General features: G+C 40.3%; 1 protein-coding gene across 7 annotated transcripts in view; it reads right to left on the bottom strand.

The window, feature by feature from the left end:
- Positions 1-7,960: 7,960 nt before the first annotated feature.
- ptpdc1a (protein tyrosine phosphatase domain containing 1a) overlaps positions 7,961-21,943 on the bottom strand; it is a 144,753-nt gene continuing 130,770 nt past the window's right edge. For 5 of the 7 annotated variants that reach the window (XM_043708007.2, XM_043708008.2, XM_043708011.2 and 2 more), the window contains 3 exons: positions 19,211-19,396; positions 18,704-18,814; positions 7,961-9,026 (listed from right to left, as the gene is read on the bottom strand). In XM_043708007.2, the coding sequence (XP_043563942.2) occupies positions 8,889-9,026; positions 18,704-18,814; positions 19,211-19,396 (435 nt within the window). In that variant the 3' untranslated portion in view covers positions 7,961-8,888. The remainder of the gene's footprint in view (positions 9,027-18,703; positions 18,815-19,210; positions 19,397-21,943) is intronic. The other 2 variants (XM_087994271.1, XM_087994273.1) reach the window with 2 other exon arrangements.

Raw genomic sequence — 21,943 nt, forward strand, 5'->3', positions numbered from 1 at the left:
TTGCAACAAGGACGCCAAATAATGTGCAACTGAGTTTAGAGTTGAGCCAAGTGTTAAGGCATTATGGCCAAGAATTCATTTTGTATCCTAATACTGTATACTAAACCTGACCTAGAAACGCTTGATGCAGACACTAGATGGCAGAAAGTTTTTTTTTAAAAAGTATTCGCTTGCCCAAAAGTAAAATCTCTGCAATTTGCCAAGTATAATAAGTGCCCAATAAAGGAATTTTTTTTTAAACACTTTGGATTTACATCTACATTATGCCTGGGTAAAGCTTCCTTTCTCAGCTGTGCCCATAGGAAAGGCCTGCATGTTAATTGGTCCTTATTCATAGTCAGAACATTTAAAACTCAAAATAAAGAAAACAACCAAAAACGGAAGGTCCTGGAGAAACTTAGCATGTCTAGCAGCATCTGTAGAGAGAAAAAAGAACAAAGTTGACACTTGAGTTCAGTGATCCTTTGTTAAAAGTGAAAGCAGTTTAGAAGTCATGGTATTTATGCTGATGGTGGGGATGCAGTTGGGAGGGCAGGGCAGTGAGTAGAATACATGTAAACAGTGCCAAGAGGAGGGAAAAAGGAAAGAAAAATAAAGGGATCGATGATAAGCCAAAAGGGAGATAAATTTTGAATGGGTGCTAACGAGAGTGTAGATAGTTGAAAATGGGTTGGGTAGGTTCTGCTGGGAGCAGCCCTGTACAGAACGTCACCTCGGGCTGTGGTGGTGGTGAGTAATGGAATTAGAGGAAAGTGTCTACATTCTAAAACATTATGTTCAATGTTGAGACCTGAGGGCTCAAGGTGTCTAGGTGGAAAATAAGGTGATGTTTGTACAGCTTGCATGGAGCTTCAGTGGAGCAGCTCAGCATGCTTAAAAGTGTTGGCCAGAAAACACAATATGTTGAAGTGGCATGCAATTGGAAGCTCAGGACCATGTTTATGGACAGAACGTAGGTGTCCTCCAAAGTGTTCACCCAGCCTGCACTTCATCTCTCCAATGTAGAGGAGACCACATTGTGAGCAACTAATACAGTAGAAGTGAAGAAGGTGTTTGGCATGCTTTCCTTTATTGATCAGAGTATTGAGTACAGGAGTTGGGAGGTCATGTTGCAGCTGTACAGGACATTGGTTAGGGCACTGTTGGAATATTGCGTGCAATTCTGGTCTCCTTCCTATCGGAAAGATGTTGTGAAACTTGAAACTGTTCAGAAAAGATTTACAAGGATGTTGCTAGGGTTGGAGGTTTTGAGCCATAGGGAGAGGCTGTTTTCCCTGGAGCATCAGAGGCTGAGGGGTGACCTTACAGTGGTTTATGAAATCATGATGGGCATGGTTGGGTAAATAGACAAAGCCTTTTCCCTGGGTGGGGAAGTCCAGAACTAGACAGCATAGGTTTAGAGTGAGAGGGGAAAGATAAAAAAGAGACCTAAGGAGCAACTTTTTCACACAGAGGGTGGTACATGTATGAAATGAGCTGCAAAATGAAGTGGTGGAGGCAAGTACGATTGCAACATTTAAAAGGCATTTGGATGTGTATATGAATAGGCAGGGTTTGGAGGGATATGAGCCATGTACTGGCAGGTGGGACTAGATTGGGTTGGGATATCTGGTCGGCATGGACGAGTTGGACCGAAGGATCTGTTTCCGTGCTGTGCATCTCGAAGTCTCTATGAGATTGAATGTAGGGCAGGTAAACTATTGTTTCAACTGGAAGATGTGTCTGAAGCCTTTATTAGCAAAGAGGGAGGAGGTAAATGTGCAAGTGTTGACCTTCTGTGATTGCATGGAAAGATTCATAGCGATGTGAGGAGTTATTGAGAGTGGAAGAGAAGTGGACCAGGGTGTCCCAGAGGGTAGAGTCCCTGTGGAATGCTAGTGAGGGAAATGTTTGTTTGATGGTGGCATTGCACTGGAGGTGGTGGAAATAGTTTATGATCCTCTGGACGTGGTTGCTGGTGGGAGGAAAGTGAGAACAAGGGGGAGCCCTATCATCATTGTGGGAGGGGAGGGAATGGGAGTGAAGGCAGAAGTGCAGGAAATCTGTCATGCGTGCCTCAGGGTCCTGTCAACCACAATGATGGAGAATCCTCAGTTATTGAAAAAGGACATTTCTGAGACTTGTGGAAGGTGGCATCATTAAAATAGATGTGATGGATACAAAGAAACTGAGGAGACAATGCAGAGAGAAGGAAATGGAGACCTTACAAAAAGCAGGGTGTGAATATGGATATTTGAGGTAACCATGGACATTGACATGTTTGTAATTGATAATACTGGCTTGCCTGTCCCCTGAATGGGAAGAGAGATATCATGGAAGGGAAAGGAGGTGTTAAAGTTTAGCAAGGTAAACGTGAGAGCAAGGTAGAAATTGGAAGCAAAATTGATCAATTTTTCCAATTCTTGATTGATCACCTACATTCCCTACTGACCAAGAGGCAGGAGCAATCACTTGCAGAGCCCAAAGATTTTAATGACTGCCCATTTTCAACTAAATAAATTGTAACAGAAGATGTCTGCTATAAAATATACAGTGCCATAGTAAAGAGGAGAAACAAAAGGGAAAGGAAGAGAGGAAGTCAAGTGGTAAGTGAGGGGAAATATAAATGGGTACAATCTCTATACACAGGAAGACCTCGCTGGAACAGAAGCCATAATGACGTATGTAAGATATTCCAGGTGATGGGGTGATGTAGGGCCACAATACATTCAGGTACCAATGCCCTGGCCTGAGGAGATTCTAAGGTCCAGAAGGTTTGGTCAGCATGGTAATGCCTAAAAATTGTGCTTTGGGATTGAGTGGAACTCAATGGCACCAGCAGGGAACATTTTTCACTGCAGATATTAACTTCAAAACTGGGCATGTTGTATTAGGCTGCCATCCTGTTTTGGAGTACATTGTTTACTGGTTAATTGGCAGCACTCAGTAAAGATGTTAGACTAGAGCTATGACAAGGAGGAAGTGAGGGCTGCAGATGCTGGAGATCAGAGCTGAAAATGTGTTGCTGGAAAAGCGCAGCAGGTCAGGCAGCATCCAAAGAACAGGAGAATCGACGTTTCGGGCATAAGCCCTTCCTCAGGAATGAGGAAAGTGTGTCCAGCAGGCTAAGATGAAAGGTAGGGAGGAGGGACTTGGGGGAGGGGCTTTGGAAATGCAATAGGTGGAGGGAGGTCAAGGTGAGGGTGATAGGCCGGAGTGGGGTGGGGGCGGAGAGGTCAGGAAGATGATTGCAGGTTAGGAAGGCGGTGCTGAGTTCAAGGGATTTGACTGAGACAAGGTGGGGGGAGGGGAAATGAGGAAACTGGAGAAATCTGAGTTCATCCCTTGTGGTTGGAGGGTTCCCAGGCACAAGATGAGGCGCTCTTCCTCCAACCGTCGTGTTGCCATGGTCTGGCAATGGAGGAGTCCAAGGACCTGCATGTCCTTGGTGGAGTAGGAGGGGGAGTTAAAGTGTTGGGCTACGGGGTGGTTGGGTTGGTTGGTCCGGGTGTCCCAGAGGTGTTCTCTGAAACGTTCCGCAAGTAGGCGGCCTGTCTCCCCAATATAGAGGAGGCCACATCAGGTGCAGCGAATGCAATAGATTTTGTGTGTGGAGGTACAGGTGAATTTGTGGCGGATATCGAAGTCTCCCTTGGGGCCTTGGAGGGGAGTAATGGGGGAGGTGTGGACGCAAGTTTTGCATTTCTTGCGGTTGCAGGGGAAGGTGCCGGGAGTGGAGGTTGGGTTGGTGGGGGGTGTGGACCTGACGAGGGAGTCACGGAGGGAGTGGTCTTTTCGGAACGCTGATTGGGGAGGGGATGGAAATATATCACTGGTGTTGGGGTCCGTTTGGAGGTGGCAGAAATGACGGCGGATGATACGTTGTACATGGAGGTTGGTGGGGTGGTAGGTGAGGACCAGTGGGGTTCTGTCTATGACAAAAATAGCAGGAAAGGAATGAGGTTCTGTTAATCCAGTCCCTAGGGAAGGGTTCCAAATTCATTATGATTCTGGATGCCTGATATCATAATACTCCCAGGTGAGGAGAGAGACACTGGCTTCCCATTATTTCGCCATCACCTCACTCCAGACGGTTGCAACAATTTAACTGAACCCAAAAGGTTGCCTTTCCCAGTTCTAATTATTTATGTTTTAAAGACAGCCAATTTAATTAGGGTTACTTGGATTAAGAAAAGTGAATAAAATATGAGGAATGCTTTTTAAATGCTATATACACAGAGACTAGAATTGAAAGTGAAGAAAGTGCAACAATTAGCAAAAGTATATCAACATAAATCTTTAGCTTGTTTGCTAGGAGTAAGATGGTAAAATACTGCAGCCATGAAAGTTGTGTGGTTCCAGTCTTGCTGACCTGAGCAGACAAGCAGTTTAAATAGAAAGTCTTGATTCTATAAGTTAACAGAAGGAAATTTTTCAATTTTCTTAAACGTGGTTTTGCTGATTTGTCATATCCTCCTAGGAATCAACAAAAGACTTTATTTGCAAGTGCAAGGGTGCCTAGTTGATGTTCTTCAGCTGTGACATTCACAACATACACTTGCCCCACAGAACAACACACTGAGTCCCAAGATTGTAGCTTTTTGTTAAAAAGAAAAGTCCTTTTTCACTGTTCCTAAGAAGGGAAAGCGCAAACTTGTTTTGCCCAGAAATGCTTCTATTTATGTTCACAGTCTGGAATACAACTCTTAAGAGAAAACAATTTCTGTTGAGTTTGTAACCAGCCTTTATTAATCTGCAATTACGAGATAACAATTCAGCTTTTGCTTTACACCTCTTGCTTTGAAGTTATCTGTCTGAAGTTTATAGACACCCTCAAGTTCAACTTTCTGTGGTCTCTCTCAAGACAGTGTATAGTCTACGCAGGAATATTTCATGCAGTCACTGAATTAAATCCTCAATTCACATTCCTACCCTTCTTTGGTTTGTGTATTTTTTTTCATATTATTGTTAACCAAAACTTTGACTTATTTATAAGTTCAATATGTCGGTTAGACATTCAGTATGACCCATTGTCATACCAAATACAAGCCTAGGACAACCACTGATGCTCAACAAACAACAGCTCATAAATCAATGAGACTAGGGCTGCATCTCATGGTGGTACACGTGTGACAACTGTGCTGTGAATGTTTCTAGTTCAGTAACAATTCATAAAGAAAATTTATGTCTTGGCTATCTCTGACAAGGCCGTCTACACTCCATGGCTGTCATGTCTTCATACTGGCACAGCTTATTGACAGATAGTAGAGAGAGAGTGAGAGTGTGTGTGTGTGTGTGTTACTTTTTGCTTTCCTTTTGGTTGTACATGATGTGGTTTATACTTTGTAAGGACTATATTCTATAGTGACAACGACCAGGGAATAAATAGCCCAAAAGCAATTCATGTTATTTGATATTAAGCATCTTTCAAAAGGCTCAGTTTAAAGGGGGGGGAGACATAGCAGGAGAGCTCAAAGCCACAGTGTGCTCTTCTGCTCTATGTTGGAAGCCAGGAAGATTTCCAGTGCCCAGGACCATCGTGTACCGGAGATGTCTCCAGCTGCAGCTCCCAAAAGCCAGAGTTTTGAAGCTGGAGCAGCAGCTGGGGTCATTATGCAGCTGAGGGCTGAAGAGTCTCCTGGATAGCACATAGAGAGGTAGTCACACAGCAGGCAGAGACTCCACATGCAAGAAAGGAATTGCTGACCACTCGGCAAGCAAGAGACCAAACAGGCAGAGCAGGAGTTTCTTGTGGCTCTTTCCCTGAAAAATAGATATACAGATTTGGATACTGTTGAGGAGAATGGCCTCTTTGGTTAAAGAAGCAACAGCCAAATTTGTTGCACAACAATTCATTCTGCTTTACAGGGGAGGAATAAAAAATATAGGAATGCAATGATTATAGGGATTGAATATTTAGGGGATTGATAGCCATTTCTATGGCCAGAAATGAGACTCCAGTATGATTTGTTACTTCCCTGGTGCTAGGATCAAGGTTGTCTCAGTGCAGCTGCAAGACATTCTGGAGGGGTAGGATGAACAGCCTGTGCCTGTGGGGCAAATTGGTTACAAAAAAACAATAATGTTCTAAAACCAGAATATGGGAAGTTAGAAAGTAAGGTGACAAGTAAGACCTCAAAAGGTAGTGATCTCAGTATCAGTACCATGTGCTAGTCAGAGCAAAAATAGAGGATCTATTAGATGAATACATGGCTGAAGAGAAGCAGTGAGGATAGGGTTTCAGATTCCTGAGTCACTGGGACTGGTTCTGGGGCAGGGGAACAGTATAAATTGAATAGGTTACTGATGTCCCAGGGGGTATATTTCTATAAGGTTGGGGAGGCTTTAAACTAAAATGGTGGGGTGATTGGAAGAGGCAAAGGAAGGGGTTCAAGGACCAGAACAAAAGTCAGAAAGGATATTAAAAAATACACACACACAGAAATCAAGGGTCAGGATCAAATAGAGACACATAGAAAAATATTGGTAACAGGACAAAAATGCTAAAAAATACAAGACTCAAAGCTGTGTACCTTAATGCACTGAGCATTCACAATAAAATGATGAATTAATTAACCAAATAGATGAAAACAGGATGATATAGTCAGGATAAGAGAGACATGGCTTCAGGGTAATCTGGCATTCAAACTGAACATCCAGGGGTATTCCGCATACAAGACAGATTGACAAAAAGGAAAAGGCAGTGGAGTTGCATTGCTGGTTAAAGAGATTAATGCAATAGTGAAAAAGGATGTTAGCTCTGTATTTCCTCACAGCATATCCTTCCACCCAGTTTTGTGCCATCTGCAAATTGGAATGTTTAATTCCCTCATCTTAATCATTAACATATATTGAGAATAGCTGTGATTGTAGCTGTGTGGTATCTCACTAATCACTGCCCGCCATTGAGAAAAAGACCCATTTATCCCTACTGTTTGTTTCCTGTCTGCTAACCAATCTCCTATCCAACTCAATATACCAATCTCATGTGTTTTTTCACATATTAATCTCTTATGTGGAACTGTTTAAAGCCTTCTGAGAGTCCAAATAAACCACATAAACAGGCTCCCCCAATCAACTTTACTAGTTCCATCCTCAAATAATTCCTGTAGATTTGTCAAGCACGGTTTCCCTTTTGTAAATCTATGTGGACTGTATTTGATTCTACCACTGTTTTTGAAGTGCTCTGCTATTAAATCCTTAATGACGGACACCGGCATCTTCCCTACTAATGACATAAAACTCATTGGTCTATAATTGCATGTTTTCTCTCTATCTCCTTTTTAAATCGTGGGGATACATTAGCTACTCTCCAATTTATAGGAACTATTCCAGAATAGAAAGGATCCTGGAAGATGACCAATGCATCCACTATTTCTTGAGCCACTTCCTAAGTAGTCAAGCTGTAGGGATTTATCAATCTTCAATCGCATCAGTTTCTCCAATTCTACTCCCATTCCATACTACAGACCATTTTAGTTTTTCAAATCAGTTGTATCATTAGAGAAGATGTTACGTGTGGAGTAGTTTAGCTAGGAAACATCACACAGGCTATAATAAGAAAATGAAGGGTTTTGAAAACAGTGTAAATGCTCTGAAATATATTCACAAGGTAAAGGAAGAACACCTCACCATTAGAATGGGATACATAGGATAAGTAGATCACAAAGCTCAGAAGCTGGACTTTACAACTGGAGCTGAGCAGAGAACTGAAAATAATAAATGCACAAATTTAAGTCCCACCAAAATTGTAAATGTATTCCACAATTCTGCACAGGTCGAATGAATTTTTTTTTGATTCTTAGTTTTTCATAAACTGTATTATGTAACTTTATTATCACTATTGTCTACTCTGCAACAAACTTACATGTTGGTGGTAAAAACAGGTGATATATATTTATAAAATAACCTATTGAGAATACGCAGTGCTTTCACAAGACAAATTAAAGCAAAATGATGTACATTAAATAAAAGATTATGCAATATTTTACATTGTTTATATTCTTATTAACATTCTTTTTACATAAAACACTAAATTGTATTACAATGACAAATAAAACAATTCTACATACAGGTACCAGCATTTCAGATCAGGTGAAATTAACATACACCTCAACTTTCCATTGTGCTTACTTTCCGAAAAGACCATCAGGAGCTCTGTTCAAACAAGAAACCATTTCAAAGCTTATGATGCTTTGAGAAGAATGCATTGTAAGTAAATAAATAAGTTTGTGTACATAGCATTCTGATTACACGACATTTTTAACACATTTATTAATATCTCAATTACAAGTACTTTTGTTGCAGTTTTAAATACACTAAGAATGTTATCCTTAGAATAAATCACAGTTGCTGGGTAATGCACTTATTAAAAATTCATAAAAACAATCTAAACTGTCATGAATTTTCTCTTCATACATTTTTCAAATACACTTTCATTTTTCTATGTAACATTGGATTATTGCATTAAACATGTAACACTCGACATTGAAAGCAATAAAATATTTTACAAGTAAAAAGCATGTACAGTACAAAATATACTATATGACTGTAAACACTAAACATCTTCAAAATAACAACATATTGCCACTTTGATATATGGCACTTAAAATCATGACAGATTTTAAACAAATAGACCTCATTAAATACTGGTGGCCAGTTCATATATTTAATGAGCAAGTTATAGAGCAGGATTTTATTTCTCAATGACACATCTTGTTCTTTTAAAACAAAGCTTGTTTTTGTAAAGCATGCATTGTCAACAATTAAGTGTGTGAAACTGAATTTTAAATTTTACTGCCTAATTAAAGTGCCCTGCTCTATAATATAGTTTTTCAAATACTCCCTATGTTTTGGGGATGGTAACAGTAACAGAAAAACTGAATGTTTTACATTCTTGCTCAGTGAATCTACAAACCTATACTTTGTGCACAGTTATTCGAAACTTCACAATTTGCAAGTTTTGCTTGCTTGTCTTCTAAGATTGGCTTTAATATGGTTTTGAGAGTATTGTAAACCTTAGGACCCTCATCAGCATCAAAACTGACCTGGGGAAAAATATAACAGAAATACCTTTTAACCAATTGACAATTACAAAACTCTAATGTAGAGCCCCATATCCATTGTGCAGTAGTCAGCCACAATGAGATTTAACTCAAGAAACAATAAATAAGAAAAGCTAAGTAGATGGAAATTTTATAACATTCCTTCGTTTTCATTTTGAATTGTTTTTCTTCCAATCTTCTCCCTACCCAATCTGAAGGCATCAATTAGTTGTAAAAAAATTAGCTCAACATGCAAGCTACTATTCTTTATAGTCTTTATAGCTACTATTTATGAGTATGCTTTCACAAGAATGTGAGCAATTTGGCTGGAAAATGGCTTACAGTTGTTCTTGCTCAACTCCACAACTGTACAGCTTTAGAGGTCCCTGTGTAGCAAGCAACAAGAATCAAACTGTTTTTCCCTCCCAAATTAATTCAAACCCCATATTGGTTCTGCTGTGATCAGCTCCTTACTACAGTGTGATGTTTGCTCCTTTCTCAGTCAAAATCATGTAATCCTTTTTTACAACACCAACAAAAGCAGCACCTCATGTCTAAACATTACTCAGTCTATTTTACTGAAAGATGTACAGAACAACCTCGATTATCTGAACAAGACAGGTGGGGAGTATTTTGTTCGGACAACTGACTGTTCAGATAATCAAGGTTATTCTGTACATTAGTTTAATGATATGGAAAGAAAAGCAGATCATAATTTTAGTTTCCCATTTAAAGTTGAATCAGACATAATTTGTCAAATAATAGTGTTGTTTCTTCCACTTAAACAAGAATACCATTGAATACTGTTTAAAAAAATGGAAAAGAGCAGAATTGTAACAAATGATTGCAAACAAAAATAGAAATTGTTGGAGAAACTCAGAAGGTTGGCAGCATCTGTGAAAAGAAAAGTGTTAATATTTCTGATAGCAGCTCGGAAAAGATTTTATAGCAGCAAACAGTTCTGAAAAAGGATCACTGAACTCAAAAAGTTAATGCTGTTTTCTCTTCACAGATGCTGCCAGACCTGAGTTTCTCCAGAAAATTCTGTTTTTCTTTGTTTCAGATCTCGAGCACTCATTCTTTGTTTTATTCTAACAAACTATTGATACACACATATTTATTCTACACAGATTGGTATTTCCAACTGGAAGACCACAAGAAATCATGAAGTGAGGTGGGCAGCACGGTGGCACAGTGGTTAGCACTGCTGCCTCATAGTGCCTGAGACCCGGGTTCAATTCCCGCCTCAGGCAACTGACTGTGTGGAGTTTGCACGTTCTCCCAGTGTCTGCGTGGGTTTCCTCCAGGTGGTCCGGTTTCCTCCCACCGTCCAAAGATGTGCATGTCAGGTGAATTGGCCATGCTAAATTGCCCGTAGTGTTAGGTAAGGAGTAAATGTAGGGGTATGGGTGAGTTGCGCTTCGGCGGGTCGGTGTGGACTTGTTGGGCCGAAGGGCCTGTTTCCATACTGTAATGTAATCTAATCTAATCTAAACGACTCAACAGGCCTTTCTTTCCACTGGCCATGTACGAGCTATAAAATTATAGCAGTTTCATTCCCCAGGAAAAAGCTCCACAAAGCCACTCCTCCTTTCCAATGTAGGGTCAGAGATCTACAGCACATAAAAAGACCTTTTGGCCCATTTGGTATACCAAACAAAACTAGAATATCAATACTATATTTTGTTTACTGCAGTTAGCTTTAGTTTGGCCCTACAAAGTTATAAATATCATGTTCTACTTAGCACCCACTTATGTTCTACTTATTGCTACATGTTTATGTGTATATATTTGCCACTCCTGCCTCAATCAACCAATATTTTCTAAGGTATCAAATTATACAGCGTTAATGTCATGAAGTGGAATCTTTTCATAAATAGTATTCCACATTGAATGGAAATGCTTACAATGTTGTATTTTGACAAAGGATTCTTAACATTCTGCTTGTTTTCTAATGTTGTTCTCAATTTTTAAGTTTCCTGTTTATATCTATTAGAGTTATAGTCACAGAGCTGTACAGCATGGAAACAGACCCTTCAGTCCAACTCATCCATGCCGACCAATATCCTAAATTAATCGAGTCCCATTTGCCAGCATTTGGCCCACATCCCTTCAAAGCCTCCTATTCATATACCCATCCGGACGCCTTTTAAAATGTTGTAATTGTATTAGTTTCCACTATTTCCTCTGGCAGCTCATTCCATACACACACCACCCTCTGTGTGAAAAAATTGCCCCTTAGGTCCCTTTTGAAACTTTCCCCCTCAGCGCGAACCTATACCCTCTTGTTTTGGGCAAATGGATCACATCCCCTCATTAATGTCTACAGTCATCAAACTCATTCATTTTGCCGTTATTTCTGAAATTGTCATTGTTCCTTTTCTCAATCTCTGCTTCAATTGTTAATCTTCAAGCTTCCATTTATACTGGTTTAAATAAACTATTTTGACTCGTAGACAAAAAGCACGTCATTGCTGAAAGCAACTTTGACAGGATAATTTAGTTCACAAAACTCACATACAGAACATTTTGCATTGTTGCTAATAAAGATCTTTCCATTATGGTCACATATCGTCAATACCAAATATCCACACTTTTTTTTATATAAATCAACATCTATCAGCTATCCCATGGCTCATTCATCTAATTTCTACAGATGTTGCTAAATATATTAATTGGGCTACAAATACCTTGCTTATGCATTTTTTTGAAACAGTTTCAATACAGTACCTCAAATAACCTGTGATTCTCAGCAACTACTGCAGTCTATGCACAAGCCTACTTATTATTTGAAGCATTTATAAGTATGTTAGTTCAAGTCCGCTTTCAATAAAGGTAAAGTTGCCATCATCCTACTAGTCCATAGCGCTGCCCTCTCATTAGACAGATGAGAAATGAGAAGAGAGAAACAACTGGTGGTAGTTTAACCCAAGGTCAGCACACTAAGGTGAGGGGAAAGTTTGAGAAGAAAAGTCCTTCACGGTAACCCCAGCGTGGGATCTGAACACATGCTGTTATACAGTCAGAGAGTCATAGAAATGTACAGCATGAAAACAGACCCTTCAGTCCAACCCATCCATGCCGACCAGATATCCTAACCTACTCTAGTCCCATTTGCCAGCACTTGGCCAATATCCCTCTAAACCCTTCCTATTCATATGCTCTGCCTTTTAAATGCTGTAATTGTACCAGCTTCCCCCACTTCCTCTGGTAGCTCATTCCATCACGCACCATGCTCTGCGTGAAAAAGTTGCCCGTTAGGTCCCTGTTAAATCTTTCCCCTCTCACCCTAAACCTATGGTCTCTAGTTCTGGACACCCCCACCCCAGGGAAACGATCTTATCTATTTATCCTATCAATGCCCCTTATGATTTTATAAACCTCTATAAAGTCATCCCTCAGCCTCTGACGCTCCAGGGTAAACAGTCCCAACCTATTCAGCCTCTCACTATAGTTCAAATCCTCCAAACCTGGCATCATCCTTGTATATAGAACATAGAACATAGAAAAATACAGCGCAGTACAGGCCCTTTGGCCCTCGATGTTGCGCTGATCCAAGCCCACCTAACCTACACTAGCCCACTATTCTCCATATGCCTATCCAATGCCCGTTTAAATGCCCATAAAGAGGGAGAGTCCACCACTGCTACTGGCAGGGCATTCCATGAACTCACGACTCGCTGAGTAAAGAATCTATCCCTAACATCTGTCCTCTAGCTACCACCCCTTAATTTAAAGCTATGCCCCCTCGTAATAGCTGACTCAATACGTGGAAAAAGGTTCTCATGGTCAACCCTATCTAAACCCCTAATCATCTTGTACACCTCTATCAAGTCACCCCTAAACCTTCTTTTCTCCAATGAAAACAGCCCCAAGTGCCTCAGCCTTTCCTCATATGATCTTCCTACCATACCAGGCAACATCCTGGTAAACCTCCTCTGCACCCGTTCCAGTGCCTCCACATCTTTCCTATAGTATGGTGACCAAAACTGCACACAATACTCCAGATGCGGCCGCACCAGAGTCTTATACAACTGCAACATGACCTCAGGACTCCAGAACTCAATTCCTCTACCAATAAAAGCCAGTACGCTATATGCCTTCTTCACCGGACTATTTACCTGAGTGCCAACTTTCAGAGATCTGTGTACATGGACACCAAGATCCCTCTGCTCATCCACACTACCAAGTATCCGACCATTAGCCCATACCCCATCTTCTTGTTACTCTTACCAAAGTGAATCACCTCACACTTACCTCCATTGAACTCCATTTGCCACCTTTCTGCCCAGCTCTGCAGCTTATCTATATCCCGCTGTAACCTGACACATCCTTCCTCACTGTCAACAACTCCACCGACTTTCGTATCATCCGCAAACTTGCTCACCCAAACTTCTAGCCCCCTCCTCCAGGTCATTTATAAAAATGACAAACAGCAATAGTCCCAAAACAGATTGCGGAACACCGCTAGTAACTGCACTCCAAGATGAACCTTTACCATCAACTACTACCCTCTGTCTTCTTCCAACCAGCCAATTCCTAATCCAAACCTCCAACTCACCCTCAATGCCATACCTCCGTATTTTTTGCAGTAGCCTATCATGGGGAACCTTATCAAATGCCTTACTAAAATCCATATACGCCACATCCACCGCTTTACCCTCGTCCACCTCCTTAGTCACCTTCTCAAAGAATTCAATAAGGTTTGTGAGGCACAACCTGCCCTTCACAAAACCATGCTGACTATCCTTGATCACATTATTCCAATCCAGATGTTCATAAATCCTATCCCTTACAATTCTCTCTAAGACTTTGCCCACAACAGAAGTGAGACTCACCGGCCTATAGTTACTAGGGTTAACCCTACTCCCCTTCTTGAACAAGGGAACCACATTTGCTATCCTCCAGTCTTCTGGCATTATTCCTGTGGACAACGAGGACATAAAAATCAAGGCCAATGGCTCTGCAATCTCCTCCCTTGCTTCCCAGAGAATCCTAGGATAAATGCCATCAGGCCCAGGGGACTTATCTATTTTCACCCTTTCCAGAATTTCCAACACCTCTTCCCTACGTACCTCAAAGCCGTCCATTCTAATTAATTGTGACTCAGTATTCACATCGGCAACAATGTCCTGTTCCTGAGTGAATACTGATGAAAAGTATCATTCAGTGTCTCCCCATTCTCTTCAGCCTCCACACGCAACTTCCCACTACTATCCTTGACTGGACCTATTCCTACCCTAGTCATTCTTTTATTCCTGACATACCTATAGAAAGCCTTTGGGTTTTCCCTAATCCTACCAACTAAGGACTTTTCATGTCCCCTCCTTGCTGCTCTTAGCTCTCTCTTCAGATCCTTCCTGGCTATCTTATAACTCTCAATCGCCCCAATTGAACCTTCATGCCTCATCTTTACATAGGCCGCCCTCTTCCCTTTAACAAGGGATTCCAATTCCTTATTAAACCACGGCTCCCTCACACAAACCTTTCCTCCCTGCCTGACAGGTACATACTTATCAAGGACACTCAATAGTTGCTCCTTGAACAAGCTCCACATATCAATTGCGCCCTTCCCTTGAACCCTACTTTTCCAAGCCACGCATCCTAAGTCGTGCCTCACCGCATCATAATTTCCCTTACCCCAGCTATAACTCTTGCCCTGCAGTGCACACTTATCCCTCTCCATCACTAGAGTAAAAGTCACCGAATTGTGGTCACTGTCCCCAAAGTGCTCACCTACCTCCAATCCTAACACCTGGCCTGGTTCGTTACCCAGAACCAAATCCAGTATGGCCTCACCTCTTGTTGGCCTGTCTACATATTGTGTCAGGAAACCCTCCTGCACACATTGGACAAACACCAACCCATCTAACGAACTCGAGCTATAGCTTTCCCAGTCAATATCTGGAAAGTTAAAGTCCCCCATAACAACCACCATATCTTTTCTGAATCCTCTCATTTTTCACAACTTCCTTCCGATAGGAAGGAGACGAGAATTGCATGCAAGATTCCAAAAGTGGCCTAACCAATGTCTTGTACAGCTACAACATGACCTCCCAACTCCTATACTCAATGCTCTGACCAATAAAGGAAAGCATATCAAATACCTTGGTCACTATCCTATCTACCTGCGACTCCACTTTCAAGGAGCTATGAACCTGCACTCCAAGGTCTCTTTGTTCAGCAACACTCCCCAGGACCTTATCATTAAGTGTAAAAGTCCTGCTCTGATTTGCTTTCCCAAAATGCAGCAACTCACATTTACCTAAGTTAAACTCCTTCTGCCACTCCATAGCCCATTGGCCCATCTGATCAAGATCCCGTTGTACTGTGAGGTAACCTTCTTCGCGTCCATTACGCCTCCAATTTTGGTGTCACCTGCAAACTTACTAACCATACCTCCTATATTCACGTCAAAATAATTTATGTAAATGATGAAAAGCAATGTACCCAGCACCGATCCTTGTGGCACTCCACTGGTCACAGGCCTCCCATCAGAAAAGCAACTCTCCACCACCATCCTGTCTTCTCCCTTTGAGCCAGTTCTATATCCAAATGGCTAGTTCTCTCTGCATTCCATGAGATCTAACCTTGCTAATCAGTCTCCCATGAGGAACCATGTCAAATGCCTTACTGAAGTCCATATAGATCACAGCTACCACTCTGCCCTCGTCAATCCTCTGTTACTTCTTAAAAAAACTCAAATCAAGTTGGCATCAGTCTGTATTGCAAAATACCCGGGGTTTAGATCAGGGTGGTGCTGGAAAAGCACAGAGGTCAGGCAGCATCTGAGGAGCAGGAAAGTAGACATTTCGGGCAAAAGCCCCTAATCAGAGCTCTATTCCTGATTAAGGGCTTTTGCCCGAAATGTCGATTTTCCTGCTCCTCGGATGTTGCCTGACCTGCTGTGCTTTTCCAGCACCATTCTGATCTAAACTCTGGTTTCCAGCATCTGCAGTCCTCACTTTTGCCATTACAAAATAGCCATCCAGCCAACTGACCAACCAATCCCTGGCTTTCAAAATGACAGTGTTAGTTATCCAATAAAGAAGAAAACAAACTGATGGGTAGTTATGAGAGCAGACTGTGGATTATGTGCCTGATTTTAACTCTGTCCAAACAGGTAGAGACGAATGAGTTAAAATCTCATACTTTGTCTTTACCGGGAACAAATTTCACTTTTTTAAAGTATTGTATCAAGTCATCAACAAATAGTAGGAAAGAGCAGAGGTAAAGTTCACACTAGAAAGGAAGGAAATCAAGAGCAAGTAAGTAAGAGAGAAGGATAAGGAAAGGATAGGCATTCAGCAAGGAGGCTTTCAACCATACTTCCTCTTCCAATTCTTGATCTAATTAGCCCTGGGTCCAATACCTCAAATTTAAACCTTCATAGTCTCATCTGACCCATTTATGCAATTTTCTCCAGCCCTAAACCCACAGAAATCTGGATCCATCTAAATGTAGCCTGTTGCATATTCCATATTACTTTAATCTCAGAATTCGTAGATCCACCTGTTGTCTCTGGGCTACAAGCTCTAGAATTCTCTCCCTAAACATCTTTGCCTTCATACTCTGCTTCTTGAACAGCATCCCTCAATTCTTGATTAAGCAGGACAGTCTTAAGATGTACTTGCCAATATATTTTTTCATCTTACTGTAGATTTATGTCTGATGAAGTTGCTGAAAAATGCTTGCTTTTTCTACATTAAAATTACAATATTAATATCAATAAGAGCTATTATTGTGGAGCAATATGGATGAGAATGTACAGCAATGACTGAGGCAAAGTTTAAGGAGGAGTATGTCACTTAGAAAGAAAGCTAAACAAAAGAGGAAGACTGCTCAAAGTGATAATGAATTGGGGTTACAGCACATATAATGGCAGTTGGGAAGAAGGGACTAAAACGGGTGAGGGGCATGAATGAAAAGGATAATGGGAGTCAACTGGAAAGGACTGGTTACGATGAGTGCTGAAGCATTCCTTCCCCATTGATGCCCCATTGCCTCCAAAATAAGAGAAACGTGCAAAAATGGAAGATGACACTGTCAACCACAAGTGGAAATGGAGAGCAAGTAGCAGCAATATGACAGACAGACAAGAGAACTGCTCGTTTTGGGTGATATCACAGAAGATTTATTGGTATGAATAAGTATTAATCATTCAATTTGATTATATTGTTAACCTTTTTCACGCTACATCATTTTCATTAAAAAAATACTTTCTCAACTCTAATGGATACACATTATCAGGAGGCATTAACAGAATTAATTATTTTAAGTTTTTTTGTTCTTTCATGGAAGGTGGGCATTGTTGAAAAGGCCAACATTGTTGTCCATTCCCACGTGCCCTTGAACTGAGTGGATTGCTAGGCCATGTTGGAGGACAGTTAAGAGTCAACCATATTACTATGCGTCTGGAATCGCAAGTTATGCTAGACAGGGGCAGCAGATTTTCTTCCCAAAAGGACATTAGTAAACCAGTTGGCTTTTTACAACAATCAATATTAGCTGTAACGGTCACCATTACTGAGACTAGCTTTACATTCCAGATTTATTAATTAAATTCTACCAGCTGCTGTAAAATGCAGGACTGGGTGCAGGAAAATATGCAAAGTGATGCTCAGCTTCTACTGGACGTAAAACAAAGAGATATAAGAACTTTAATAATTTCCATCATTTAAATCTCTTGAATTGAATCATAGGCTAGATAGGTGGGGAAGGGATGGAAGGATTGATCATCAAGGAAATGAATGTAGCACAATACTCTATAACAGGGATAAATCATTAATGCTGACCACATGACTGCCTCAACATGTACAACAGAATCTCGACAATGATTTATTCCTGACTAATACAGGGCAATAAAAACCGTCCACTTTTAACGCCCATGTTTTGAGAACCTACAAACATTCACATACTCAATGTGTCATTTGTTTCTTTTGTTACTTGTTCTTAGGACCTGAGGGTCATTAGCTAGGTCAGCATTTATTTCCCATCCATGTTCTAGGTATCGAGATGTTCTCCATGCCTGAAATGGTGAGATTTTTTTGACACCACAACCTTTCTGCACTATGTCTATGCAAAAGAAAAGGATTGCATTGTTAACAGTTACTTATAATGCAGACTTGACTGGTTTTTTTCTTCAATATGACCTTAATCTACATCACTTGACACTGAATGAATTTAACCCAATGGGCTCAAGAAGCTTTTGCTTTCTTTCTGGCTCTTGATTTGATTGGGTGTTATCATTCATACAAATATCACAAAATTATAAAACTATGCAAGATCAGTCGAACGTCATTTGCAAAGTCTTCAGGGAAACAGATTACAGTCACTTTCTAATAATAAACCGTAATCCTATTTATTCTCTATTGTGTACCTTTTGTCCAACATTTATCCCTCAACCAATATGAACAAAATAAAAAGTCATCTCTTCGCTATTTGTTGGCTCTTAGTTGGAATAAATTAGCTGTCATATTTAATTATATAACAGTGACTAAATTCAGAAGTAATTTAATCAACATGAAACACAGACCGCAGGAATTAAAAAATCCTTTTCTATTCATTTCTATGGAAGTACAACATTTAGGGTTGAATAGTGAAATAAAACAGCATTTCCCTAATTCTGTCACTCCAAGACTTCATTTAATTCTTTTCCCCTCAAGAGATGGAGCACTTACCTTAGTAAAAGCTCGAATTGCCCGAGTAAGTATAGCATCTTCTACATCAAATGGTAGATTACGCAATTGTGCCATACAATCAAGAATGCAAAGCAGTGTCTGATATTGGCCCTTGTTTAAAGTGATAAAATACCATGTAAGTGAATATTATGCTAACAAGAATATTATATAGTCATATATGATCATATCATATTATTGAACTATTTCCATTTCATATTGATGAACTGCCTTTTAAATATGCCTTAATCAAATAAAGTCATTTATTAAAAATGAATAGAATCAGTATAACTCTAGACACTAACCAAGACTCACAAGAAGAATGATTCATACTATAGGTTTCAATCATGCATCAAACGGGTAGATCCTCCTCTCCCCTCCCCCAGAGAATTTCTAGTTCCACTCTTCAGTCCTACATTTATAGGTTCAACAGAAAGGCTAGTGAAAATTACTTTGCTATGTTAAGGTATAGAATGGATGGATATGAAATACAAGAAAACTGAAAATTACCTTTTCTAATGAATAAAATGCTTTATTGGGATCCATATATTTATGTGCCAAAGTTTCCACATCTTCCCTACTTATAACTGGTTCTTTCAACTGTTCCAGCCAGGACCACATAAGACTACACAGCACATAAGGATTCTTTTCTGTACGAATTCTCTCCCAAGTTCCTTCTCTAATATTAAGTTCCCGCTGAAAAAAAAAGTACTGGTTACAGTTAGATTTAGCAAAAGCTTATATGGATGTTATGAACAGTGAGCACTTCAAAAACACATATTATTAATACTCATATAAAGGTAAAATTGTTGTAGTTTCACCAGAACGTGGGCTGCTCTCTCATTAGAGAGACACAACTAGTGGTGCTTTAACCTGAGGGTAAGGTGAGGGGACAGGTTGATAAGAAGAGTCCTTCACGGCAACTTCAGCCAGTGTATGAATTGAACCCACATTTGCAGCTTTGCACTGCATCACAAATGAGAGTGTTAGAAAGATATTCTACAATAAACTCTACCTGGGTATGGCTTTTCTTCATCTTATAATGAACTTTAGAGTTCTTGAGCTTCATTAGCAGTTCTGTAATTACCCATGAATAAGGAGTGGTCAAAATGAATTGAGAGAATTATCAAAAGTCGAAGAGATGAAAAATAGTTAGGTTCAACCTTCGAGCTTACTCTTCAGATGTATTCTATTCTCAATTAAATTAGCAAATACAGATGATTTAACCTCTCTGCCTGCGCATGTGTGCATAGGGCGGGTAAGGGTAAGATTTGCTGGTTTGCTGAATGGTCACTGTCAACAGTACATGTTCAAACCCCATTCTAGCTAAAGTAGATCAGGACCTGTTTCCTTGTTCTACCTGTGGTGAAGGTCATGGTTCTGTGGGTCAGACATATCTTTAGACAAGGAGGTTACGCTTATTAGACCCTGGAATTCTTTCTATATGGGACTATGAGTATCATTCATTTAATAACTCTGTAATTATTTAAGGTCAGGGAGATAACATTCAAGTCAAGCGCTTTAGTTGAAAACCACACATATAATGGACCAAATGGCTACTTTCTGCACAGTAGTTTCCACAAGGGTACTTTTAACCTTCATTACTTGGCAAGAAAACTGGTGGAAGGGATCAGCCAAAGTGAAACTTATGGAAGAGCTATGACATGCCTGTGATCTAGTCTACTATCCATGGTGAAAAAAAAACCTGCCCTCAATGATCTTGATATAATTGCTAGACTGATCTCAGCTATTGAGTTTAGCAGAGGCTCTGCCACACTCCCCATTAGCTTCCAGAAGTAGCCCTGCACTATTCTCTCCGTGTTCTCGGTTCCTCAAAAAGGCAGATACTAAGAAGTTGTTTTGCCTGGTTAAGCCCCTTCATAGTCTTGAATAAGATCACCTCTTGTTCTTCTAAATTCCAGAATCTATAGGCTTAATAAATTGCACCTACATTATTGGTACTTATTTATCTAATCTTTATTTATGCAGTTTTCAAGGCCAATGTATCCATTGTCACAATGGAACAGGCAGGTCTCCAGAATGGTCCATGAACTAAGAACTTGTCTCAGCTTGTACATAGTCCCCCTTTCAATTTGAGTGTTTTACCTTTAAATTACCATCTTCAAAGCTTTAGCCTAAAATAATACAAAGGTTACTGTATTGCAAAACGTCTGTATTTATTTAAGTGAAAAACTGATAAGGTTATTTGCTAAAAATACATATACAAAGACTGAAAGTAGGTAAGGATTAAAGATACTTAGAACGATGAAAGTAAGATTACTCTTCAAGATCGTCGCAGAGCTATCATCTCTCAAGATTCTTCTTTCAGAAGGGAAGGGTTAAGCTCTGAACTCAGATTCAGGACCTTTGACGGCTTCTCATAACTCATGACTTGTGATTCACTGACTCCTCAAATACTGAAGCAGTCAAAACCCAACTGCAGCAAAATCTGGTCACCATTCAGGCTTGTGCTGATAAGTGGCAACTAACATTCATACCATAAGGCAATGATCATCTCCAGCAGAAGAATATCCAACCATCACCCCATGACATTCAATGACATTACCATCAACAAATTTGTCCCATTCTCCACATCCTGGGAGAGGGAGCAGTTACCATTCATCAGAAACTACTGGACCAGCCATACAACCACTGTGGAAACAAGAGCAGGTCAGAGACTAGGAATTCTGCAGTGATTAATTCAGTTCCTGACTCCCAAAAGCCTATGCACCATCTACAAAGCACAAGCAAGACAAAAGTTGGGATTGTGGTGGAATACTTTCCAGTCAGCTGATGAATGCAACTCCAACAACAGGGTCAACACCATTCAGGATAAAGTAGCCTGCCTGACTGCCACCCCATCTAACACCAACAATATTCATTCCCCAACATTTGTAAACTACAATTCACCACAGTTCATTACCTTCCAAACCCACAAACACTACCATCCAGAACAAAAGGGCAAAAGATATATGGGAATAGTACCCTTCAAGCCATACAACACCCTGACTTGGAACCATTTAGCTGTTCCTTCACTGTAACAAAGTCAAAATTCAGGAATGCTCTTCGAAGTTAGAAGCAGTTCAAATAGGCAGCTCACTAATCCCTTCTCAATGGCAACTATTAATGGGTAATGAATGCTGGCCCAGCCTGCAAAGTCCATAACCCATGAGTGAGTTAAAAACAAATCTCCTGTCTGCCTCTAAGGGACTAATGTTTAATTTAGTTACTTTCCTTTATGTA

Source organism: Chiloscyllium plagiosum, unplaced genomic scaffold, assembly GCF_037043375.1.
Source record: "Chiloscyllium plagiosum isolate Xiang-an unplaced genomic scaffold, Cpla_swu_hap1 HiC_scaffold_14, whole genome shotgun sequence".
NCBI lineage: Eukaryota > Metazoa > Chordata > Chondrichthyes > Orectolobiformes > Hemiscylliidae > Chiloscyllium > Chiloscyllium plagiosum.